This window comes from Mercenaria mercenaria, chromosome 16 (genome assembly GCF_021730395.1).
Source record: "Mercenaria mercenaria strain notata chromosome 16, MADL_Memer_1, whole genome shotgun sequence".
Classification (NCBI taxonomy): domain Eukaryota; kingdom Metazoa; phylum Mollusca; class Bivalvia; order Venerida; family Veneridae; genus Mercenaria; species Mercenaria mercenaria.
Window position 1 is genome coordinate 39918770 of NC_069376.1, and position 27284 is coordinate 39946053.

Sequence of the window (27284 nt, forward strand, 5' to 3'; positions counted from 1 at the left end):
TCGCGTTCGGTGTACTCCTTTTCTTTTCTATCCACATAATCGCTCAGCTCTGTACCCGAAAAGCCCAAAATATATGTAGCTCAGTCTACTCTCAGTCACAGCACATTTTGGTACACCAACAGAACGTTAAAACCACTAGTCTCTGTACCTCCTTGGATATAGATACATGACGAGCCCCCAAATTGTCAGGATACGAGTTATATGACCCAGGGAAGTGCCTACGCCTTTAGTATCTTGAACAATGAAATGGATCCAATCGCTAAGGTGACTATGTCTTAGACTAGCTGACAAACGATGTAGAATGTCCTTTGTTAAAACGTATAGCTGGAGAGACGAAATATCTCGTATATAAATTTTTTCTGTGGATACCTCTCCTAAATGATTCGTGTACCAATGATTCGTAAATGATTTCAATTATGAGTTAAATAATTTTAAGGGATCAGGCAAATCCCTAAATGTTTCAACTATCAACCTTCAACTAATGAAATCAGCTCAAACTCCTATAGGCTGGAGATTCTATACTTGACTGGTTTTTTTGTCGAAGTTCCCGTCAGACAAAGTCTTTCAACAATAACGTACGAGTCCTATCGCATAGATGCTCAGCCTATGTCCTCTTTATTAAAGCTCTAACTTAATAAGACTGCCCTGACTCCTGGATGCTCAGCGCCTATATGCTATCTCATGTAGCATTCAACTACCATATAGGTATAACACCGATGCCTTGGCTGTACTTCGCCAGTAACGCTGAACCTCGTCTATAAGCTGGAATTCTCCTACTGTGTCAGTAGATTACCAAAACCTATGTCTCTGCCTCAGCTTTCCGATGCTCAGCCTATATTTGCTATCGTCTATAGCATTCAACTACCCTTAAGGTAAAACTCCTATGCGCTGGCCCTATAGCTCAAAACCTTGTTGAAATTCTGCACACCTTCTTTCTAATAATTTATCCGCCCTGACAGTGTAGTTGCAATAACTTCCTCCTCAAGGTACTGGGATAAATTATTAGTTGAATCCTCGATGTGTCTACACCAATCGCTGGATACAGAATGATTTATCCCAGTACCACTATGGAAATTGCCGATTGTCATTACGGGTCCACTAACTTCACCCTTACCCTGCTAAATTTCTATAATGAATTTGACCATCTTTCAATTTGGACAGTACCATTAACTGTTAAAAGGGGTGCTTACCAAAGAATACTGACTGAATGGCGAACAGTGCAGATCATGATCAGACTGCACGGATGTGCAGGCTGATCATGGTCTACACTGGTCGCAAAGGCAGAAACAACCGTGTCCAGCTTGATAAGGGTAAGTGATGCTTGTGGGAAACTATTACAAGTCGGTATTTGAGTTCAGTATGTTACGACAGTCTTGCATACAGAACTCGATAAACTTTTGTCTAATTTGTTTCTTTTTGCTGTTATAAACACTATGAACAATTATTTTTGAAAGCAGTTCCTCTCAAATTTTCTGGTAAAGCAAGCTTTTGAAATGCCTTACCTTTTTTAGAATTTAAAAAAAAAAACGCTGAAAATCTATTTTCTCAGGTCATAAACAGTAAAGTTAAACAGCGAAATTCAAAGAGTTAAAAGCTTGTTTCATTAGAAAAATCATAGTTTAATTTTTTTAGGGTTAAGTTTTTCAAAAGCATCAGGTACTGTCAAAAAATGTTTCAAGATTTCAAATGAAACTCCTAGCACACTCTAACATACTTATAGTTATAACATCTCCTCAACAGCTGATTGCTAAATATGTCATATTAACCCACTTACAGTGATAACATCTCCCAAACACCTAATAGCTAAATACGTGATATTGACCGCACTTACAGTATTACCATACCCTGAACATTTAACAGTTCGTCTCCTGAACAATTATTTGCTAAATATGCGACATTAACTAATTGACTATAGACACATTACATGCGGACGTACCCCAGCAAAGTGACTGAAATTAGACAAGTAATAATTACTGATCTACTACGGTGCTGGTAGAATTAATTTTACACGCAGGTTTTGTTAAAGTTTAAATTTATTTTGTATTAAAGGGGGGTAATTTGAATTACAATTCAAAATGCTCCAGTAGGATGTCCGAGAAATATTATATTGGAATGTTTTTTTCCCAATATAACAACTGATATTTTCTACATATTTCAACAGAAACTGCATTATAATACGACAGTCATTTGCTTTTACGGACTATTTTGCAGTTTTAAAACATTGACCGGTTATTCGTTTACAAATGATATGATTTTTGAAATTTGGCCAGGTAAATCGGCCGTCAAGACTGTTCGGCAGTTTTCGGACTACTCCGTTACTTGCGGTCAGGTAATCCCTTCTTCGCAAATGTACCGTTATATTAACTTTGATGACCATATGGATTAAACAAATAAATATAAAGGCTTATTTACAGTGCAACGATAAATGAGAACGGTTATTAACAAAAAAAAAATTGGTCAACCAATCGAACCTAAATATTATTTGGTGGATTAGTAAGAATACCATTATAACGGTTTTCTCAACAAACACATTACTATGACAACGGAATAATTACCTTGCAAAATAATTTCTACCATCTTACAATCAGATAGAAGCTCGCTAGTATAGAGTGGTGGAACCTATGCTCGCGGTATTCCTATGCTCGCGGTATTTCGATAAATACGCTCTCTACAGAAGCACAGATAAAATGTTTCATCATGCTATGTTCAACGCCAACCAGTGGTGAAATGCCTTTACAACAAACGTAGCGATAGCCGCGCGTGCCGCTCACGTGACGTATACAGCAACCGATACATTTTACGCAATCTGTATCCGTCGCACAAATCTCAGATAGATATGTAAAAATCGCCAAACTAAAGTTAGATTTTTAGAAATCATGCATTACATTCAGATATAAAATACATTTAAGAGCAAGATGTGATGATTTTGACGCCTGGCTACACTACGAGTGCCTGTCGAACCATGAAAAAGATCGATGTTGATCTTAGTATTTTGACAAAGTCCAAATGGCTCTTTCTGAGATGTAGGGAGAAGTAATTTTCCTACACACAAAAGAAATGTAGGAATCATTAGTGAGTTAATCACTGTCGTTTTTTGAATCATCAATACTTGAACATTCTGTTTTTATATAACATTATTATACGTTCTAATAGTGACTCCATTTCTGTAAGGGAAATATACACATAAAAGCACATACTAAAATTTATCCTCATTTCTTTTGTTTTTCACATAATCAATGAGTAATATTCTAAATATTATATTCGCATATGCTTGTTTGTTCATTTTTAGCCTGCTGATTTTTTTTTCGCGCTTAGTTTAATAGATATAACATACCGCCAGCATAGGTTCCCTTCAGGGCGAATTTTCACCTTTTCACGTATGCCGTGTCGATAGCTCACGAGACGACTAAGTCACATGATGACGCACATTAACAATATGTTTCGATAAAAGTAGGATAACTTTACGTTTTTGTATAGGCAGATCGAAATAATAATTTTTGCTTGCTTCTTAAAAAGATAATATATGTACAAAATACCGCGAGCATAGGTTCCACCACTCTAATACTTTATTTGATAATCATAGTAATGAAATAAAGGTTTGAAACAGTTTTGTGTGAAATCAAATAACTATGGTTGCACATTTATAATCAAGCCGTTAGCAGTGACACTGTCTTCAATTTCTGACTAGCTTAGAATATTATACCAGCTGGAAGATCGAAATTCAACTTCATAGCTTTCCAGATTTCGATACCAAGCTACCCCTCAACTAAAAATCGATATTCAAATTCAAATATTCCAAAAGCCGAATTTCGACCTGGTATTGAATTAACAGCCTGTTCAGAGATAGCATTTAATGTCGAGCCAGGTCGAAAATCTTACTACAAAGTTTGAGCAGTTGATTTTCAATGTAATACTGAAACTGAGATCTGCTTAAGATCATAATTCAAAGTAGATCGGATATATCGAAGTTCAAATTTTCAAAATGCCGAAAATCTAGAAATTCATACTAGTTCGAAATATTTAAATTTCGATCTTCCAGCAGGATCTATTTTCAGTTCTAGCTCTAATTTGATTTTAATTTCGATCTCCGAGTTTGCTCGAAATTCAATGTCAGTGAAACACATGCAACGTCATCCTTTCGAAAGAATTTCGATCTTCTAACTTGCACAAAATATGCCGCCTCAAAATTCGACGTTTTGAAGCTTTTAATTTCTTTCGCCTTGCATTCAAGTTCGAATTCAGTTCCTTAGATGTCAATTTTCGACAGACTCTAAGTTCAATGCTGGCTCAAATTTTTCACTGAAAATTTCAGTTTCGAGCTTCCATTCAGATCCAAAGTCTAAGCGAACTCAAATTCTTCTTTTTGAAAATTTGAATTTCGATCCTCAAGCTGTTTAAAATTAGCTATCGATTGTAAACAAAATCAGAATATGGAGCGTCCACTAATTGCTAAATTCGTACATTTGTGTAAATAAATCAGTGTTCACCGTTAGGGTACTTAATTAGATTCCATAAGAAGTGACGGAAATATACGATAATGTTCGAATTTTACCGATAACGGAAAAATACCTATACTTATCTACAAAACGCTTAAAAAAGACCATTTTCTTCTTCACATAGAAAAGTGAAGTTAATATGAAACAATAGCTAAATGAATATATATTACCAAGTCATTTGCAATGGTCTTCAAGGGCAAAGAAGTAATTTCAGCAAATTATCATTATTTTACTACACATCTAATTGTAGATAGACTGACATAAAGTATACCGTTAAAAAGACCATTTTTCTTTTAGATTCATTTTAAAAATTGAATATTCATTAGAAAGACAATATATTGAATATTATCACATCGTTTGCAAAGCTAAGATACATAGATTACTTTTTCCATAAATATGAATAAAGTACAGGACTCCTTCTTTACGCTATATAAAATATTTTCACCCGTGTGAAAAATCGATGGGTCTAATTTTCCCATATGAACAAGGAAACGTGAATGATAGATACGTGAAATATACAAGTGTAGGTCAAGGGCCTTTTACATAAAAGGATATTAGCTGCTAAGAATGTCGATACTGTGAATCAAATTCAGTACGACGGTGCCACAACAAACAAAACATAAAGTCGAAGTTAGCATTTACTTATAATTTCTAAAAAATGTATGATTTCCTAACAACTTCATTAAGAAAATTTATCATCATTTATGATTTAACGATTACGAGTTTGAATGTTTTGCACTAGACTGGTTTTATCACATCGTTGAACGTTTAAATCAAATTCAAGGGATATCACATTTGAAGATATGTGCGCTATTTAAATTGTTACAAAGGGACATAATTGAAAATTATATGTTGATGTATTTTCTAAGAAATCTATTTTTGAAAGTTAAAAAATAAGAGTCACGAACACAAGTCTAATCGAGCCAAGTGCAATGTGATGTTTTCATAAAAGTTGGAACACGTATAACAATTAAAACAATATCTGCTTTAGTTTTTACACTAACTTCCTTGTATTATGTAATGCTTGTTAACGAACAATCAAAGTGGGAGTGGGGATGGGTGTAGGTTTAGTGAGGTTTATATGTGCCATATTTCATTTTATGTACTTGATGTTAATAGAGAATAGAAAAAGGTAAAAGAAAAGAAGTCATTAGTTCCATGATTAGTGTCTGATAGTCCGACAGAAATTCCAAATATAGTTATCAATAAAGAGGAGTAGTCGCATGTTTCAGACGTCATATATTCCCACTGCTTAGATTGCCCTTAGTGAACATAACCTTATAAAGTAAGCTAAAAGCCCTGCACTGTAGGAATATAATAACATTTATATACCGTGCGAAGTATCTACGCTGCAGATAGTAAATGCATGTACTTTACTATCCTCCAGACATCAGAAATGGCGGGGTATATGTTTTGGCGCACCACAAGTGACTGCTAATACTGTCGAATGGACTGCACATTCAGCCCTGCAATCTTTTTCATTTGTTCAAAGGGATGTTTCCTGCTAGTAAGTTACGAATTATTGATAAATAAATGTGCACAAACAATGAAAACCTAAGACATGTGCATAGGTACCCTAATTTTGTGTTTTTTTCTTATTACTTTTTGAGCAAGTTTTCCTTTATTCTGAAACGTTTTAAAACTTGACTGAAACAAACAGTTTTTAGCAGAAATTTAATGTATAATATATATTTAGCCTTTTATTTGACATTAATTACATTTAATGATATTTACAATAACTCAGAGAAAATTTAGTTCCGGATGTAGTAGGCCCCTATCTCCTTTGAAAATCAGAAAAATATTCGATGAGAGTGTCTAGGTATATTATTAACTTTTATCTTCAATTTTGAAAAGATATATCTGAAGTTTCAAATTATTCATGCAGTTACGTTTCTCAAACAAAAAGTGATATAAAACACGGAAATGTCTTTCAGTTTAGCTTTAAATATGTTTTCTGAGATTGATTTAAATGAGCATGTAATGCTATGATTTATAATTTTATATTAACTACAGGATTGTTCAGCTGTCTTTTTATATTTTTTCCGTAATTTCATGTTTAAATGTTACAGTTATAAAAATTACATGAATTCGTTTGAAATAAATAGGAATTTTCATCGTACGGTAAATTTCAGTGTGTTTAGATTTTTTTAAGGGTACGCCATTTCATATACCACTGTATCAAAATACACTGGAGTGGGGTCAATGTATTCAAGCTAGAATTACACAAGTTTTCGTTTAATAATTTTTTCATTTTTTACATGAAACATAAGCACCGGACTCATTTAGTTGTTTGAAAAGATTTTTTTCTTCAAAATGTTGATTGATTCAACAACAGTCTGACTATTTTATATTCCTTATGTGCGCCAAAACCCATACCACGAGGATATATAATTTTAACTTGAACTTTAAGTCAAAATGAGGATAAAAAGATAAAACAACTAAGAGAACTCTTTGAAGACAGCGCACGAAAAGCACTCGACAACACTTTTGTTGTTCCGTTTAAGAGCCATGACCACTTGTTACAATGATAACAAAGAAAACAAATTAACAAAAGTAACAATAAGATCCAATCAGCTTAAATATCCTTGTTCCTAAAGTGACACAGAGATACAGGATGTATCAAAAGTTCGTACACACATTGATAAAACAACAATTTAATAAAGATATTTTTTATGGTTTTGTCGTAAATTACTACTACTCGTAAGTCATGATGAGCAAACATTTTTACCGGCTTTAGCGTTTGACCACGCCAGGAGGTCATCTGTTTAGATCAATGGTTGTTATGTGATCGAGAGCTCTGACAATTCCTTACTTCGTGCGAGCAATTATTGTTATCCTTTGAGCAATCATTGAGCATAGAACACATAATAAACTGTAACAACATTCTCTATAAATGATGTAAAATTAAATTTAAATATTTTAGCACCAACGCCCATTTTCCTGTCGCCCAAAAAGGATTATTATTGTACGATTTATGAATTCAGATGAAGGTTTAAAGATTCTGCTCAAACCAATTTTCGTTGATGTGATGAAAAGAATTCGTTTGAATTAGAGAAACATGCCATATTTACGAGACATCTAATAAAAAGAAGAGAGAGAAAAAACATTTCCTATGTATATATAGTTTGGTCTTAATTAAGTATGGTCACAAATACCGTTGAATAAAAGGTAACACAGGTCAACTGTGACTTCCCATTTGGTTTGGTGTAACGTCACACTTGCCCAACTATAGGTCATATGGCGACTTTTCAGCTTTTCATGGTGGAGGAATGCCCTAGGTGCTCTTTTTGACATAATTTCAGTACGGACGGGCACATGGGTAGAACCGCTGACATTCCGTGAACCAAATGATTGGCTTCCTTACATGAAAAAACCGGTTGAGCCTACTGGACAACGTTGAGAAGCAACTGATAGAAGTCTGCAGCCTTAACCAATAGTCCGCAGGGGTCCTTTAGTTTTTTATTTTGCGTGTCATACTTAATTTAGCTATAGTTAAACAACACAACATAAAATGCTAATCTTTAACCAAAGTCGATATAGTTATTATTAAGACCTCCAAAAGCTAACTTTCGGAACACCCTTTAGATCGTATTTCCCCAACAAACTGATTGAGCAATTGAGTCTATTTTGTACATACTGTATCCTTTTTGGTCGGCATGAGTAATTTAAAGTTTATACGCGGGTGTGTGTTAAAACCTCAATTGATATTATATATCCGTACCGATAGATGTCGCTTAATATATTGAATAATAGATAAATCTACTGACACGAATAACTTTTGACAATATAGAGAGAAAAAAAAAGTTTTTGGAAATTTACAATTTTCACGATTTCTTGCAGTATATGAACTCGCTCATCAATGATGATTTGATTTCTACGTAAGCCCGGACATATACTGACGAAGACGGTGAACATGAGGATTTTCACAAACTCTTACAGTCACGATTGAGACATTCACCGAAATCAAATAAAAATGGCACTAAACACGACTGTGTTAAATGGGAGCTTATCGTTTAATGAAACCGTGTCGCTTGCAGAATCAAGAATGGCAGAGAAAAGGGTGTTGCTTGAGAAAGCAAATTTGGAGGAGGTGATCAGACAAGTTCCTCTAATAATATTCATGCTGTTGATATCCGTTCTTGGAATTCCCGGAAATGGACTCGTCTGCTACATTTATCGCTCAAAGTACAACATGTCCAGTTCAAGATGGTTTATCTTCTTCCTGGCTTCTGTGGACCTTTTGATATGTATAATTATAGTGCCATGTGAAATAGCGACGCTTTTTCAGCAGCATAATTTCACAAACGCGAACTGGTGCAGATTTTCCGCGTTTTTCAACCTTTTGGCGATTCTGTCTTTGGGATTGACCTTAGTGATTGTGTCTATTGATCGATATAGGAAAGTTTGCAAACCCTTAGGTTGGCAAATTCATTTTGAAAAAGCAAGAATTTTAAGTATTATTGCCGTTGTACTTGCATTTTTCATCTCGCTTCCTGTGTTTTCTGTATACGGTATACACGAGTTTCAGCTTAAAGGACTTAATGTGAATGCAACCGAATGTTCTTTCCGAAAAGGTTTTGGAGAATCAAATCTTGCCTTTATCTATGTAATATTCGGAATGATTCTTTTTACATGCGCTCTGATAACTATTTGTATTTTGTACTGTTTTATCGGCGGAGAGATAAAACAACATATAGAAAAAGAAAGGGTGAAAAGACATCTTAGTTTGACGGCACCGATGGCAAGAAAAAGTGACCATAAACGGCTTGAGACGTCAACATTTTCGAGCAAAAGTGTTCGGTCCAGTGAAACCGCAGTAAAAAAGAAATCGGTTAAGTTCGGTGACCAACAGACAATTGTACAGCCTAAGAAGCCGCTCAGAGAACAGTGTGAAGATATCTCGAATGCGGAAAACTCGACCAAAAGCATGTCTGAAAACGACACGTATGACTTTGATATTCCTAAACGACCAATGACTAGAGCCCAAAAGACAAAATCGAAGAAAATATGGAGAGCGCGTGCGCGTAAAGCAACACACAGCATGTTTCTGATTTCCTTGGCATTTGTTCTAAGTTATCTCCCTTTCCTTTGTTTGTTGCTTGCAAGGAGCGTGAAGACGAATTTTGATGAGTCGATGTCTGACGGCTGGAGAGCCGTTTACAAGTTTTTCTTGAGGTCATATTTTCTGAACTGTGCGATAAATCCATTTATTTATGGAATGTCAGATTCAAAATTTAGACAAAGCTGCAAAGATGTACTGTACGACATACGGAAACAGCTGCGGAAATGTTTCAAGTGTTAAAAAAAGTATAACAACTACATTGAAAAAAAACATGAGAGAACCTCCCTTTAGGAACATTTGGTAGAAGATCTATATACTCGTACTGTTTAAGACATTATCTGTTGAATGAAATGTAACGACAAAGTGCAAATAAGTACGGTGGTATGTTTAGGCCACGCATTTTTTAAAGATTAAATTTATCTTGGCGTACGATATCTTATCTCGTGCGCACGTCATCTTATCTCGAGCGCTCGAGATCTTATCTCCTGCGTTCGACAGCTTATCTCATGCGCACGACATCTTATGTATTGCGCTCGAGATAAGATGTCGTGCGCACTAGATAAAATGTCATGCGTCCGAGATAGGATGTCGTGCGCTCGAGATAAGATGTCGTGCGCACGAGATAATTTAATCTTTAAAAAATAAATGCATGACCTTAATATACCACCGTACATAAGGGATATTTACATACATTTAACAAATTTTCTAACCGGCTACGTTTAACTCGAAAATACTATTTGAATGTTCGAATTTTTATGGAGACTGCAAATGAACATTTGCAGGCCGAGATTATTTTATCGCTGAATGGATTAAAAGTGTCAAATTTTTCGTAAAATCACATGTTTGTTGTATGATATTACAGTTTATAGAGCATCATTTACTGCAACAATACGGAGTATTTTGAAATGTAAAAGTTTCAAATCACTGCCCTTTTATACAGAAGTTTGAAAGTTCAGTTGACGTATATGTACAAAAAAATACTGCCTGTAAACACTGCATAAATGTTCCCGGAAGAAGCAAAAATATTACGAGAAATATCAGGAATGTTTGTATTGCTATATACTGATAGTAACTGATTTCTTCCAATCATCGGTGTCCCAGTAATACATGTTGTAACTGATCTTATCATCCGGGTTTCCATTCATGTATAATGGTATATATATTCATTGTACTCTTAAATGGTTGCTATGGCTTTGCAAAATTAAACCTTTCTGATTTAATTTTGAAAGTACTAGTAAGTAATTAAATGGCCATTTTCCTCACTAATCGATGTTAATGTAAGTGTCATGTGAGAACAAGGTTTTGAGCGGGTGCAGTGATAAAACTGCCTGACTACGAAACCAAGGGTCGTAAGTTTGAGCCCCTGGTCCGGCTTAAAATTGATAACACTGGGATCAGACTTCCTTGTATGAGTGCTTTACACCTGGCACGCTAGAGAACTAGCTAGGGAAGCTTCTAAATCTGTATACTGCAGTATCCTCCAATATCCTTTCCGCACCAGTAACGTCACCTGTAACGTCATAAAACATATTAGCGTCTGATGGCCCTTTCACGCTTCCGTAGAATCAATTATTTGTTACACGAAATTCATTTTGAAAATAATTCTGAAATGTCTACGTATGTAGCTCTCAAATACGGAATTATCTGACAACACCCGAGGCATATACTGACACTTATAAACAACATCAAAAAGGATTTTTTGAACGGTTTGACGAAGTTTCAAAAATCTCCACATACCATCGCTTCGTTACGGACACCTGTGGAATGATTTGAGATACCTTTTCAAATACAGGTAAATTTGCGATACACATGGTACTCACTTCCACTCTCATTACCAGCTGTAGAATATTTGTTCCAAGTTTTCCTGATTTGCTTTCTACATTGATAATGCAAATATGATCATATGTTGCATACTGATAATCCTGAAATGCACAAAATCATGAATGTTTGCCTTCAATGTATCGTATGTTAAAGGGACTAACCCATACATTTTAGGCAAAAAATAATTTCTCTCAAAAATCCATAAAAAGTCAGTACGCTGAAAGTGACTAGTGGTACAAATTTACTTACGCAAAATTTTTGCAAGATATTCTTTTAAATAACTAAGAATATTGCGTGGAAGGTTTAACTTTTATTTTTACCCACTTTATCATTTTCAGTGTCATATATACATTCTATGCCAAACTTGGTGGAAATGAACATGTTGAAAAATTTCACACTCGCCACATTGCGGGCGAGTAGCTTTAAGTTGAAATAGTTTAAAACCTGATGTTGTAATTCTGTAGGGAATAAACATGGCCACAGCTGTTATGTTTACGCGAGAATAACCTTCTCGACTCTCAATTTTGAAAAAAATACCCGATTATCATTCAAAATCACCAATTTGAAAAAATCACAATGTTATGTATACTGCAAATAGCCTCGGGCAAGGTATAAATTCCACTTGTGTAAAAAGATTCATTCTATGTCGTTGCAATATCCCTAATTAACAAAACCAGTGTAAAGTCAAGATTATCAAGACAAGAGAGATTAACAAAAATCGATAATCGCGTAAGATGGTATAAAGGGAAACAATCAAATTTAAACAAGTAGGCTTAATAATCAAGGGACAATACTCTTCAAAACACGGTCTCATTTCTGGACATGTTATCTGACTGGTTGTTTTAACACTTTCAGACATGTTTTTTTCTCCTCCATCAGACTGATAAAAATGTACCAGCCCAAGGGAGCTAAACACAAGTACAAATATTTATGGCCTTACAGACTTGAACATATCCTGTATTATTACATACTATATAAATATTGCATTCCTGAGAGGGTGATATGAAAAATGTTCACCACGAGATATATGAATATCGACCGAGGCGCTAGCCGAGGTCTATATTCATATTTCGAGGGGTGAACATTTTTCATATCACCCTCTCAGGAATGCAATATTTATTTTATTATACCGAAATGACATTAATGGTCAAACATTTACTGTACAATCAACATAATGATTTAAATGATTTATCTAACGTTAAAAATGAATTACCAAACAAATGGAGACTGAATTAAGGAGTGCTTACCTGTTAGCACTCGAGTGGCAACTCTTCTGTGTAATAAGACGTTTTTGATAGATTTAGTCGAGACGTTTGCAGATCGCTGAACCCTATGTTTATGCGCATAATTATTTCAACATTGTGACACACTGCTGGAATCGCTAGAAGTAGCATTCGAAAAACGGCGATAACTATATTATTTCTAAACGAAACATATATGTGTGAGCACTTATTTTCTTAGTTAGATCATTTCCAATCTCATGGAAATAGTCTCGATTCAATATTTGATAAAAAGTTGTTTTCGAAATTTTTGGCACGTAGAACAAATCAGCCGGGTTCACAAATGAAAGAAATTTAATCCTAAATTATAAAAGCACATCTTCTGAAAAGTTAACGTCTCAGTCATTTACTCAGTACAAAAGTATCAATCACTCAACGGGAGATATGAAAAAATAATATCACATGCGCAGTAAAACAAAATAGCGCTTTTGCGCAGGTGATATGAAATTATGTATCATATCACATGCGCAGAAACTGAAAATAACGATTTTGCGCATGAGATATAAAATTACTGGGGAATATGATATATTATTTAAGTTAAACTAATGTGGAATTTGCACTGGATATTTATGTGAGGTATAATAATCGTTTTTATTCCCCGTTAAAGTTACAATGGAACCGGAACTGTCAATATTTTTCCATACACTGACGACGAATTTCATATCGGGTGCGTGACATAATTTAATGTGTGTCGTTGCATTAAGTCTTTTATTCGTTCAGTATTGTCAATTTGTACAGGCTATTGAACAAATTCATAATATTTAAATTACATTTATACGTGTACATACGTACGTAATAAAAAGGTTATTATCTTTGCATCGGGAAATATGCACTCGTTCTTTAGCGGAATAATATTGCGCTCCTAATGTCGCGCAATATTTCCGCTGCAGAACTCGTGCATATTTTCCGATACAAAGCTTATAACCTGTAATTATACATTATGCTTAAAAAGTCTGGTATGCCTGAGGAATTGTATAATTGTGTTTTAGTTGGCTACAACATTTTGTTAGCTGTTGATTGTACTCATATACCAGAACTGTCCTGTTCTCTGCTAATAACTCTCTGCTAATTTCTGCACATTCTACCTACATACTATCCTGTTCTCGGAAAGAAACTGACAACTTCTCCAGATTTGTTCTCTGACAACGTCTTCATAAGGAGTACATCTGTGATCTGTAAGTAACTGACAACTTCTCCACATGGAGTCCTATCATATTCTCTACAGGTAACAACTGACAACTTCCCCATTTGAAGAACTAACCAGTTCCGTGCAAGAAACTAACAACTTTTCCACATGTAGAACTATTATGTTCCCTGCAGAAAACAGAAAACATCTCCATATGAAGTACTAACTTGTTCCCTACAGGAAGCATCTGTCAACTTCTCCGTATGAAAAAATGTCCTGTATTCTGCATGTAAATGCCAACTTCTCTACATGAAGTACTATCCTATTCTCTACAAGAAAGTGACAACTTAGCATGAAGTACTATCCTGTTCTCTACAAGAAAGTGACAGCTTAGCATCAAGTACTATCTTGTTCTCTACACTATCCTATTCTCTACAAGAAACTAACAACTTAGCATGAAGTACTATCCTGTTCTCTACAAGAAAGTGACAGCTTAGCATGAAGTACTATCTTGTTCTCTACACTATCCTATTCTCTACAAGAAAGTGACAACTTACCAGTAAGTACTATCCTGTTCTCTACAAGAAAATGACAGCTTAGCATAAAGTATAATCCTGTTCTCTACAAGAAGGTGACAGCTTGACATGAAGTACTATCCTGTTCTCTACAAGAAAGAGACAGCTTAGAATGAAGTACTATCATGTTCTTTACAAGAAAGTGGCCGCTAGCCATGAAGTACTATCCTGTTCATTACAAGAAAGTGACAACTTAGCATGAAGTACTATCCTGTTCTCTCCAAGAAAGAGGCAGGTTTCCATGAAGTACTATCCTGTTCTTTCCAAGAAAGTGACAGGTTTCTATGAAGTACTATCCTGTTCTTTACAAGAAAGTGACAGCTTAGCATGCAGTACTATCCTGTTCTCTACAAGAAAGTGGCAGCTTGCCACGAAGTACTATCCTATTCTTTACAAGAAAGTTACAGCTTAACATGAAGTACTATCCTGTTCTCTCCAAGAAAGTCGCAGCTTGCCATAAAATACTATCCTGTTCTTTACAAGAAGGTGACAGCTTAGCATGAAGTACTATCCTGTTCCCTCCAAGAAAGTGGCAGCTTGCCATAAAGTACTATCCTGCTTTTTACAAGAAGGTGACAGCTTAACATGAAGTATTATCCTGTTCTCTCCAAGAAAGTGGCAGCTTGCCATAAAGTACTATCCTGTTCTTTACAAGAAGGTGACAGCTTAACATGAAGTACTATCCTGTTCTCTCCAAGAAAGTGGCAGCTTGCCATGAAGTTTTACCCTGTTCTCTCCAAGAAAGTGGCAGCTTGTCATGAAGTACTATCCTATTCTTTACAAGAAAGTGACAGCTTAACATGAATTACTATCCTGTTCTCTCCAAGAAAGTGGCAGCTTGCCATGAAGTTCTATCCTGTTCTTTACAAGAAAGTGACAGCTTAACATGAAGTACTACCCTGTTCTCTCCAAGAAAGTGGCAGCTTGTCATGAAGTACTGTCCTGTTCTTTACAAGAAAGTTACAGCTTAACATGAAGTACTTTCCTGTTCTCTCCAAGAAAGTGGCAGCTTGCCATGAAGAACTATCCTGTTCTCTACAAGAAAGTGGCATCTTGCCATGAAGTACTATCCTGTTCTTTACAAGAAAGTTACGGTTTAGCATGAAGTATTATCCTGTTCTCTACAAGAAAGTGACAGCTAAGCATGAATTACTATCCTGTTCTCTCCAAGAAAGTGACATGTTGCCATGAAGTACTATCCTGTTCTCTACAAGAAAGTGACAACTTAGCATGAAGTACTATCCTGTTCTTTACAAGAAAGTGACAACTTAGCATGAAGTACTATCCTGTTTTCTACAAGAAAGTCACAGCTTAGCATGAAGTACTATCCTGTTCTCTACAAGAAAGTGGCAGCTTGCCATGAAGTACTATCCTGTTCTTTACAAGAAAGTTACAGTTTAGCATGAAGTGCTATCCTGTTCTCTACAGGAACAACTGAAAACTCCACATGGAAGGCAAGTGTAAGCTAAACAATGGCTTTGGTCACTGTTTCAAAAATATTTGTCTTGCCTTAGTTATCAAACTTGCAATGAACAGATTTCCTATTGAGCTAGACCTGTAGGCTTGGGTTTTATAAAACTCCCTGCCCACAACAGTAACTTTGAACTACTGAAGACACTTATGGTGGTAAACAGAAATGAGAGAAAGTGCACAGGATAAGAACAATAACTTTATCTTGAATAGTTTTGGATTACTTTTCTTTCAGTACAGCTGCTGAAGAGAATTTCAAAGAAACTTGTCACAATGCAGACTGGTGTAACTCTGCGCAAAGAATTTCAAAACGTCTCCGTTACGGCATTTACATTTCAAAATATTGCAATAATACTGCATCTGTTGTAAGGGTAAGGGACTACTCAGAGATACATGTAGAAAGTCCAAAATTTTAGTTCCATGTTACTGATGAAATGTTATATGATGAGTCTTACAGGGTTTCGAAAGTTCTGTTTTGGACTTAGTATTGATTGCTGATTACACAGAGTAAATATCTAAACCACTTTCATTGCGAATTTCCAGGTTTTAATTTTATTCATTGAATAAATGTCTACAAAGGCATTACATGTATTGTTCAACAGCATTTTTTATCAAAGCATTTCAGAGGGTGTTGATTGTTGGATTTTGTTTTCGAAACATGTATTCTTTTCTATATAACATAACATAATTGTGTACATCAATGTATTTTCTATAGTTTGTAAGAAGACATGTTACACCTACTGGCTCTTAGGCATTCATATCATTGATATGTTCTAAAGTAATGAAAATGAGGTCTCAAGATTAAATTGTTTATATATGAATAACGGAAAGAACTCAGTTAGTAGTGCAAGAACCATAACTCTGCCCTTAATAGTTTTCATTTAATCTCCCATTTTATCTTGCAACTTTAACTGAGCGGAGTGAAATAATAGCTTCATATTCATTTAAACCTCTCTATACTACTGTCTCTCGTACCAGACTGCCGTTGTTTTGTTTGTTTCAGCCACAATTGCAGTCTAGCTAACAGGATTGAAGATGATTTGGAGTTTTGATTTGCATTTGTATGTTTTACCTGTTAAAATCTACCCCCACCTATTGCCGCATGTATTCTGGTGTTTAGTAATTGATTTCAAATTGCCCGGTTTTTTGTCACTCTTGTGCAAGACTTGTTATACCACTGTTGCTAGCGCCCGTTTAGACTGAATTTAAGTGTTTCAAATATTAAAGCTGTCGACTTTAAACATGAAACATCTCGGAGGTATAATTCAGATTCATAAACTGGAAGCACTTCGTTCTTCTGTATAACGGAGACATGAAAAAACTTCAGTTTTATGATTTTCAGATCACACAAGCCCTACATGTTATGAATTACTGCATAAATCCAAACCCAGTTTACGACATGTAAAAAAAGGAGGAAAGAAAATGAAGTTTTGACCGTTCTTCTAAAACGACTAAAACTGATTTCAAAGTGTCTCATCCAGACCCCGACAATGACCTGAGCTGACTAAATCTTGACTCAGAGTCCACCGTTTTGGTGAACTTAACACCAAAACATGTTAAACTCTCGTAATTAATACTCCTTTAGACGTTTGCCGGTGTAACATTAAATATTGATCCCGTTGAAAATTGACCCATTGATCAAAATTTAATGTTGAAATGTTGGCGGGGTCAATTCTCAACGCTGAAGAAGGACCTTTTGATCAAAATTTAATGTTGAAATGTTGGCGGGTCAGTTCTCAACGTTAAAAAAGGACCTTTTGATCAAAATTTAATGTTGAAATATTGACGATGTCAATTTTAAACGTTGAAAAATGACCCATGGGGTCTATTTTCAACGGGGTCAGTATTTAATATTACAGGCTCCGTCGTTCATACAGTATGCACTGTTAACTAAAAATGCATCCCAGCAATATATCGACGTGGTTGAACGCATTCTCAAGCCCTCCTAAACGTTGTGAATTACAGCAGTTACAATGATCCGAGCCTGTTTTCTACGACAAAGAATTACCAAAGTTTGTGGATCGTTATGCCAGCACATAAAGCATTAATTGCTGAAACTGAAACTGATTTCACAAAGTATCCAGTCTTCGACGATGACCATCTGGACACGAGATAGATATTGACGTGGAATACAGCAGTAAAAGAGCAGAAAAATGTGCAATTTCGTAATTATGCCTTCCTTTGATGTATGTCGCCGGCATACTGAAAACCAACCGGCAATGCAATATGTACTTTTTCATTTTAAGCAAACACTGCAGCTTTATAAAGAAGTAGTTCAATTTATCCACACGCCCTATTTAATGTTGTGAATTACAATAGTAACAAGTACTCTGTTGGTAGTTATAGCAGCAACAGCAGTAATACTGATACGCTGGTGTGTAGCTATCATTTGAATCCAGCGTTAAACTTTATGTGGCTGTCACATTGGCTTTTAATATAGGCCTATTCACAATCTAATAGCAGTTAACTAATAAACTGCTGACAGATGAAGCAGCAAACTCCTACGCGTAGGGGTTGATCAATGAGAGCGTAGCGGCAAGGAAGATCACTGCGTAGGAGTAGGAACCAACCACCGTGAAACCTTATGTGGCTGTCACATTCCAACCATTGGCGTTAATATTTTCAGCCTTGTTATTCCCATTGACATTTTGTATGATTGCGATGTTTAATTGTAACTGCTGTAACTGCTAATGTGTCAGTCACACTATACCGTATAGCGTTAACGGACGCCAAACGAATAGAAAAATTGTGGCAGAAAGTTATCCGGTGACGAAATGCATCCCCCGCTGCTGCTCGGTGCTCTCGCGATCGATGTATGGGGCGCATAAAACGTACAACGACCGCAAGATTAACGCATAAATATAGGACGAACAACGTTAAATTAACAGATATCACCGTACTAGTAACGGACTTGTACCGCGTAAAACGTAAGCGCAACGCATGAGAAACTGACCAAACGTTCTTGTCAGTTATCGTCCGTTGAACATACGTTACATCCGTTGCATGTCCGGCAGTAGTCCGGCTGTGAATCAGGACCACCGGACAAAAACGGATGCGAACCGGACAAGAACGGATGCGAACCGGACATAATAGGGAACGCACGATTAACGAATAAAACGTATATCAGCGCATTGCTACCGTACATCTAACGGACAACTTTGTCCGGTGGTGTACGTTCTAAATTTTGAACATGCTCAAAACCTTCCACCGGATGGAACGAACATCGCCGGACAAGGAGCGCAGGCGCCGCACGAGAAACTGAAAAGAAACGCATGCGAACGGACACGAATGGGTTGAACATTTTGTAATAAGTTGGACGTCCGATAACGCTATACGGTGTAGTGTGACTGAGACTTAACATCGACTTCCTGCTGATCAATACGAATGTGCTTTTATATATTCTTCATGGCAAATGCGCTAAAATCATAAATACGAAATTGGGGTGTCTTTTGCTTTCTTTGTAATCAAAAGGAAAACGAACAGATGTTTAAAGGTATCTGGTCCACAAATAAGCAAGTTTTATTTTACAGTGCTATTAGAATATAATCAGTATCAAATTTTGATGACTGATAACCTCATATATTTGGTATCATTTGAAATTGTATTGTCTATTCTAGCATAAAACTGCTGTTCTTGTCACTTTTCGGGGATGTTTTAACAGGAGAGAAAACGTGTGTTAACAGAGAGATTCTCGCGCTCGCGTGTTGTTATAACACCTTTTTATATATGCACGTTCCATGGAAAAGCGTAAACGTCATTCGAAGCGTAAACGTCACCCCAAAACGGATAATTCAAAACGAAATGACGTCAACGTAAAAAAACTCAGACATTCCCGCGCATTTTCGTGAAAATTTAATGACGTTGAGTAACATTGTATTCTTTTATCAGTTTTTACGCGTTTTATGCTAGAATAGCGTGAGCGCATGTTCATTTCGTGTTATAACATTTGCATAATCCCTCCCGGGGAAACGTTGGTGCCCTCGGGATTCTGCAGATGTTATAACACGAAAAAACATGCGTTATCTCTACACTGAAAAAGAAGATATAAATTACATGACAAAATATGTTAAAGAATTTTTATTTGTTTTACTTTATAGTTTTCAGTGATACTTCAACAGAAATCCAGTGTAAAATTTATCATTTCGCAGTCAAAAACAGGGCTGTAGTGATTCGTGTATACATATTAATTAAATAAAAAATATCAGTAAAATCCTGGTGTAGGTGTAAAATATAAAAAAGTTCAATTTCCAGGGAAAAACAGCTGTAGACTTCTGAGTTTTATTCAATAATTTTAATTTTTCTTATTCAGCAGACACAACTCTATCAAACGATACCAAAAAAACCCATTTAACATGGGATCACGAGGCATCGAAATGTTAATCTATTAGTGGATGGGCTCAAAATACACTCTTAACTACATTAGGCCAATGGAAGGTATTGCATCACACCCTTGGCTTCTCGGTGGAGTGCCCCGTATTTAAAATTTAAGAGTTGCTTAAAAAATGTCAAACTTTGACCGTTTCCCATACCCGTAATGTTAAAAGTATTTGTAATCACGTACATTTCAATAGTAATTAAAATGCAAAATATATATGATATAAAGCAGTAGTTATTCACGAAAGTAAACTCGATTTCGAGACTCAGTTTTATGGCATTGTGGAGCAAATTGCGCCTAAATATAGTTTTTGTACCGACGAACTTTGCACGTACAATTACACATCTATTTTTTCCGAATCTGCTATTGTCTGATTTTAACGGAGCAGACATTTTAATGTGTGCCGTTTAGGTTACGACCAGGCAAGTGAAGATTTTCGAGATTTTAACCTTTAACCTGCTGGCGGCAAGTGATTCTGCCTTTGCGTCCACTGTGCACAGTCCAACTGCAGACTGATCACGGTCTGCACTGTTCGCTATTCAGTCAGTACATTTTCAGTGAACACCCCTTCGAATAATAAGTGGTATTGCCAAAACTGAATGATGGATCAGTCCATTTTAGAAATTTAACAGGGTAAAGGTTAATTGAAGTCACACGAAACGCATGAGCAGAATGTAGCTCTATATAAATGCAGTTTATTTTATTGGTGGGTGCTAGGGTATATATATATATATATATATATATATATATATATATATATATATATATATATATATATATTGCTAGGCGCTTTGCCGTAATTGGTCTGGTATATTGTGGTGGTGATTTAGTTCGTATTAATTAATTCTCTCTACTATATAATAATTTATAATGCGAACTTGTATCCTAGCGGATCTCACGTATGGGAAAGTCAACTGTTCTGAATATAATTATATCTCTTAACGCAAATTATCTATATATATTCAATGTATCCTCGAGATCCAGTTAACTTTCAGAGAGAGAAAATATAGCTTCTCTGGCCCCAATCAGTTATAAAGACTAAAAAGTCATTACTGACTTGTGAGACATGAAAACAGAGATTTGAGTATATATATGCAAATGTTGAACCAGTACGAATGTGTAGTACAATTCGGGCTCGTATATAAAGCAGTATCGAAACTAATCTTATTGGGTTAGTGGACTTGCTGTGGCATGTGCGTGTTCGTTTGTACTGCTAGGCGCTTTGCCGTAATTGGTCTGGTATATTGTGGTGGTGATTTAGTTCGTATTAATTAATTCTCTCTACTATATATATACATATATATATATACAGTCAAACCCGGCTGCAGAACCTCCCTTGGGGACTGAAAATGCCGGTATTTGTGAAAACATATATTTTCTCAAGACAGGTGACGTGTGACTATAGTAAGCAGGTTATATTTTTTGGAGGCTGTCTACAGTACGGGTCTGACTGCATAAGGGAGTTCATCGGTTCTAAGACAAAGGTGAATGTACCAAGTAATATAGCAAAAACAAAACAAAATTATGTGGGATAAGGCCGTGACTTTATTGTAAATTTTCAAATGAAAATTATGGCATATTGTAAATATCTAGCATGGTATATATGAAATTGATGAAAAGTATGAAAGACAAAGCTCCAGCTAAAATGCCTGGAAGCAACATAGCAGCGCGAAGGTGCAAAAAACTATGAAAATAAGCGCAGAACATACCAGACCTAATAGTAAATTGTAGGTTCTAGTACTTCGCACTAATGAGAAACGAGGCAAAGATGCTCTCACCGACCTCTATGATATAAGATGATAACTATAGATTTCAACGAATGTAATGCATTTTAGATTTTCGTACCAATAAGATTTACAATATGCCATACCGAAATGCACATTACGTGTATTGAGGGCCACTCAACATTTTATGAAAATAAAATTCGCCAAAACGAGGTATGCAGTGAATACACGTTTACTCAATAGATACAGCAGGTCATTGACAAACAGTTAAAGTCTAGAGCTTGAAATTACCTTTTGCTATGTACCTTAATTTTTAAGATGTGTCAAAATCTATGAAACTCGCTGCATATTTTACATATTGTATATCTTTAAATGTTACAATGTCATTCAGATACATGTACATATTATCCAGTAGTTCGACTACTATAAGCCAGGGTCATCATGAAACCTTTTGCTGAGGTTTCAGTCAAAATGTATTATCTATTTATTTTGAACGAACATCAGACGAACGGACGGACGGACGGACGAATAGGAAACCAATAGCCATAAGACTTTCAATTAGAAGAGTCTTACTGCCACTGACTTGTTACGTCATAAACAGAATATGCTTGAACAGTTTCCTGTGACGACTTCTTTGCATTCATATTACTGAAATTATTATTCATATCATTATTGTTATTATAATTATTATTATTATTAACATTATTCTCATAATTGTTTCAATTCTGTTTTACACCTATTTCGATATTTCTTTATTATTTCGTTTTCCATATCAATGCATTGTTATAACTTATTCTTTCACATGCAGGCAGTTAAGTAATGCATGCAACGGACCTAGATAAATCGGATCTAATAAAATTAACCAGGTACAGCAGTTACTTTTCAACACAAGGTGCCCCAATAGCTGCCGATCCCGACCATGCCACGCCGCTCCTACAGCTAAACTGTTTAAAGACATTAGGAGAATAGCCGGTTGACATTAGTTTTCTGCAGCCCCTTATACCAGAGATTGACCATGTTAATGCTGGTGTTACAGTTGCTGACGTAATGGATTATCCGCATCAAAGCGTACAGGCTAGAACTGCGTCTAAAATTAATGTGTATGCATTTCATTAGCGTGTAACAAAATTGATAACCCGAATCCATATTTTAGTCATTAAGAAATACATTTATAGCTGAATATTGTTCAAAATATAACAATAATCTGTATTAATTTATATAAGTCCTTGTATATGATAATCTTTTGCAGAACGGAACCATGCAAAGTATTAGCAGATTCGGTTCGATTAACTTGGTTCATGGGAAATCACTCGTCGCACTCCCAAGTATCGTGTGGCTTATTCCATTTAGCTCAGAATGTTTGTGTTTTTATTTCTATAGCACCGTTCTCCATAATTTCGTTGTTTTGCTGGATTTTATTCTTATGTAAAATACTCTCAGAAACAGTAACCAGACTTAAGTATGAAAAGCACGTCTTACCTTACTTCGAACATGTCCGCATTATATTGTTTAACAGTTCTGAAAGAGCTTTGTTATTTCATTACAATGAATTAATAATATATCTATAAATCCGTGAATTATTTGATTTAAACATGACGCTTTCGTGCTTTTAAGAAATATTTCTACGACTTAGAATTGTGACAGTATGTTATTAATTTTCATAAGCATCACTTACCATTTACTGTTATACATTACAACAGTTGAGATCTAGGTTACCCTGCTGATGTATAAAAAAAAAAAAAAATATCTTACATTTCTTTCGATATCAAACAAACAGCAGCTAACCAATATGTTACATTATGAAAACATCCAATATACACGTATCTTTCTTGTCAGCTGTTAATGTTTCATGCCATGGTACGAACCCATCTGGAACGCTCTCTTGCCAGTATAGCTAATCAAGTTAATATAGCCAATTTCGTTCCTGGACACGTAAAAAGCGTAAGCTTACATTACCTTATTACATACCAATTTTCCTATGTGCAGTCTCTACGAACACTTCAACCTTCAACGGATCTGTTAAGCTGTAACTAGACTATGCAGCATGCTTTTTATCATTTAAAGCAATATATTTAAAGTAAAATTTTGACAACCAAACAACCAAATGTATATTTCTATTTGATTTAATGACATAATAGTTTGTAAGTTTTTTGGAAATAATATTAGGCTATTAATCCCAACGATACTAAATCATGTTACAAAATATTTCCGCAACAATGTACGTTAGAAATGCATAAACCTCAATACACCTCGGGTGAAACCAGTACTTGCATATTGTACATATGATTAAAGTCCATAATTAATAATGACCGAGAATAATGTACAGGAACTAACGTACTGCATTTTTGCGCATGTACATGCAAACAAAAAACGCTCGACCACACCCATGTTTTACCTGTGAGTGTTTGTCAGCTCACTATGTCTGTTTATTTTATTCATATTTTTATAACTAAAATTCACTTCAGACTGATTCAGTCAGTGATTGAATAAAACCAAATAACCAATATCTTGGTGATTGTACGATAAACACGTGTCTCCATTACTTTCCAGGGGACATATTCAAATGCCGTATAAACAGAAAGTTCAGCAATCAAAATTATAAGCGCAGACATCTAAAGAAAATATATAATGTATACTCATCTCAGTTGTGAATTCTCAAAACAGTAGCGCTGCAGTTTTCCGTCGTATTCTTCTATAAATTTTTGTAAACGATCTGTCCTCTACGGATTTCCGATAAAGAATGTACTTGTCACTGCACTAAATTTGCCCATGAAAATACCGTGGGATTAAAACTTGTCAGACTAGTATTTGAACTGATACGACTATAAATACAAATACAGGTGCGGATTAGCAGTGAGACGTTATGTTAGACAAGACGATACCCACCAAAATTAAAACAATTTATTTCATAAGAGAACATAAATTTACATAATAATGATGATGATAATAATAATAATAATAATAATAATAAAATAAAAAAAAACATAATAATAAAAACAATTTCAATAATTTAATGATAATAATATTAATAATTTCAATAATAATAATAATATCAATTATAATGATAGCAACAATAATAACGATAATGATAATAGTAATAATTAGGCTTTATCTACGATCTGTTTTAACTGAAAAATTACTAGTACTGTTCAGAGTCTGAAGATATATACTTTATACATATTTTTTTTTTTTGTATATTAGAACATGTTTTCATCAGTACCTCGAAATTGATCGTTTTTCTTTCCGTTTGTCTTTTCCACTTAACTTCACAGAAGCAAACCACTGGTTATTTTAAATGCATATGAAGGTGTCATCTAACCGTTCGTCGAAATACAAGTGAACCAATACGTGAAAACAGGGCATTCAATACAGTAATTTCATCAATTCATACTTTAAAAAATTAAACTTCAACCCTTGTAACCTTTTTGTTAAAAGCGCGACGGTTCAATAGCCTCCTTTTTGAAATATTATTTACTTGTTTTTATTGATTTTCAATCGTATCTCAATCAATAAAATCATTTTCTCAATAGATGCTATTCAGTCCCAATATAAAGATGATCTTGCTTGTTTACCTCATCGATCTATACATGTTTTGAATAACATGAAAAGCGAAATATGTTCTGCAGTTTAAATATAATTTTATATTGCGTGCAGTGAATGATAATTATGTAAAGACGTAATCACATCAAAACTACGCAAAATCTTATCAAAATATCATTTATTATAGTACTTCTAGCTAAGATTTAGAAAAATTAGGGAAAAGGATTTTATAAAGTTTTCAGATTCGTATTTGTATGTGTACGCGTATGGGTATATACTCTTTCGGGAAGCAAAAATGGCACGGTGTGTGTTTCGCTGCCATAGTTTTGGGTATTTTATTCAGTAGGGCAGGTAAGTGAATTATTCTATAATTTCAATCCAAGATTTCAAAATTTTGTATCAAGTTAATCATACTTACATTACATTGCTATCTGTCGTTTTTTCTCTCTGTTTTCAGAGGGGATATTTTACTTTGATGAATATTTTACGAAATCTTTCTATAACAAAAAAAGAATATAAAGAAAGTTTAGCTGAAGATATATAAAGCTTGGCAAACGTTCTTACTCATGACTTTCGCTAAAATTATTTCCAAGGTTAAACACTTTCAATTAAGTCTATAATTAGTTTAAATAAAACAATTACGATATTCACAATTAAATGTACACTAATACAGACGAAATTATTATTTTTAAGTGGTGTGAAGAATCGCAATATGATACAAAATATGCAAAATGTCCTAATATTACTGTCCTTCAGTGCTGATGCACCCGATCATGCATTAGTAATACTAGCCTGCTACTAGCACTAACAACAAACGTATTTTAGACTGTAAATTTCTGCTACTAGCAGATAATAATGCATGATCGGGTGGCTGATGTTATATCAGCGACAGATAAAAACCTGATTCAACGATTCCCTGCGAAAAAGAACAAAACAATAAACCAAATACTTGATTTATTCTGGTCGATTGACTAATTGATTGATTGACTGATTGATTGATTGATTGATTGATTGATTGATTTCAGATGGATGTGATATTGGCACGTCTTCACCAAGTGATCATACAGCCACTACTGGCGGAACCACAGGTACTTCTATTAGTTTAAGGTATCCGATCCACAAATAGGGAAATTTTGAAGCCTGGTGACCTCATGTTTTTTTTTTTTGTTTGTTTTTTTCGTATCATTTGAAAAAATTGTGTCTGCTATACAAGAATTAGTAAATGAAATAACCATAAATAATATGCAAGAATCATTACAATCATGATTTTTGAATGCGAAATAATAAATCTTTACTATAATGACTGGATTTCTGTTGAAGTATCATTGAAAACTATAAAGTAAAAAACAGTATATATATAATTTTTATAACATATTTTTGTCATGTAATTTATATTTTCTTTTTCAATAGAAAATACACTTTCAAATGATACCAAAATTATATGAGCTTACCAGGCATCAATATTTGATATATTTTAATAGCACTGTTATAAAGAAACTTGCTTATTTGTGAATCGGATACCTTAAGGTAGTAGACCGGCATTTCCATTCGATTTACGAGTTCTTCGTATGCGATTTCGGAATTCTTCGGTTGGTGTAGAAATAGCTTTTCTGTTATAGCCGAAGGATGTCGATGTCGCTAACGGGAAATGTATTTATGCCGCACCATGAGAAAACCAACATAGTGCGTTTGCGATCAGCATGGATCCAGACGAGCCTGCGCCTCCGCGCAGTCTGGTCAGGATCCATGCTGTTCGCTAACCGTTTCTGTGATTGCAACAGGCTTTGAAAGCGAACGGCATGGATCCTGACCAGA

General features: G+C 35.0%; 2 protein-coding genes across 2 annotated transcripts in view; both read left to right on the forward strand.

Moving 5' to 3' along the window:
- Nucleotides 1-8134: 8134 nt before the first annotated feature.
- LOC128549642 (alpha-2Da adrenergic receptor-like) lies at nt 8135-10778 on the forward strand. The gene has a single exon (XM_053526780.1). The coding sequence runs from the start codon at nt 8470-8472 to the stop codon at nt 9796-9798; it is 1329 nt and encodes a 442-aa protein (XP_053382755.1). The 5' UTR covers nt 8135-8469; the 3' UTR covers nt 9799-10778.
- Nucleotides 10779-25622: 14844 nt separating this feature from the next.
- Nucleotides 25623-27284, forward strand: part of LOC123540435 (uncharacterized) — an 80694-nt gene continuing 79032 nt past the window's right edge. Inside the window, exons 1-2 of the mRNA XM_045325464.2 lie at nt 25623-25820; nt 26495-26557. Coding sequence (XP_045181399.2) covers nt 25724-25820; nt 26495-26557 — 160 coding nt within the window. The 5' untranslated portion in view covers nt 25623-25723. The remainder of the gene's footprint in view (nt 25821-26494; nt 26558-27284) is intronic.

Bases quoted from the DNA above. Each gene is read 5' to 3' on its own strand.
- LOC128549642 (XM_053526780.1), top strand. From the start codon at position 8,470: ATGGCACTAAACACGACTGTGTTAAATGGGAGCTTATCGTTTAATGAA.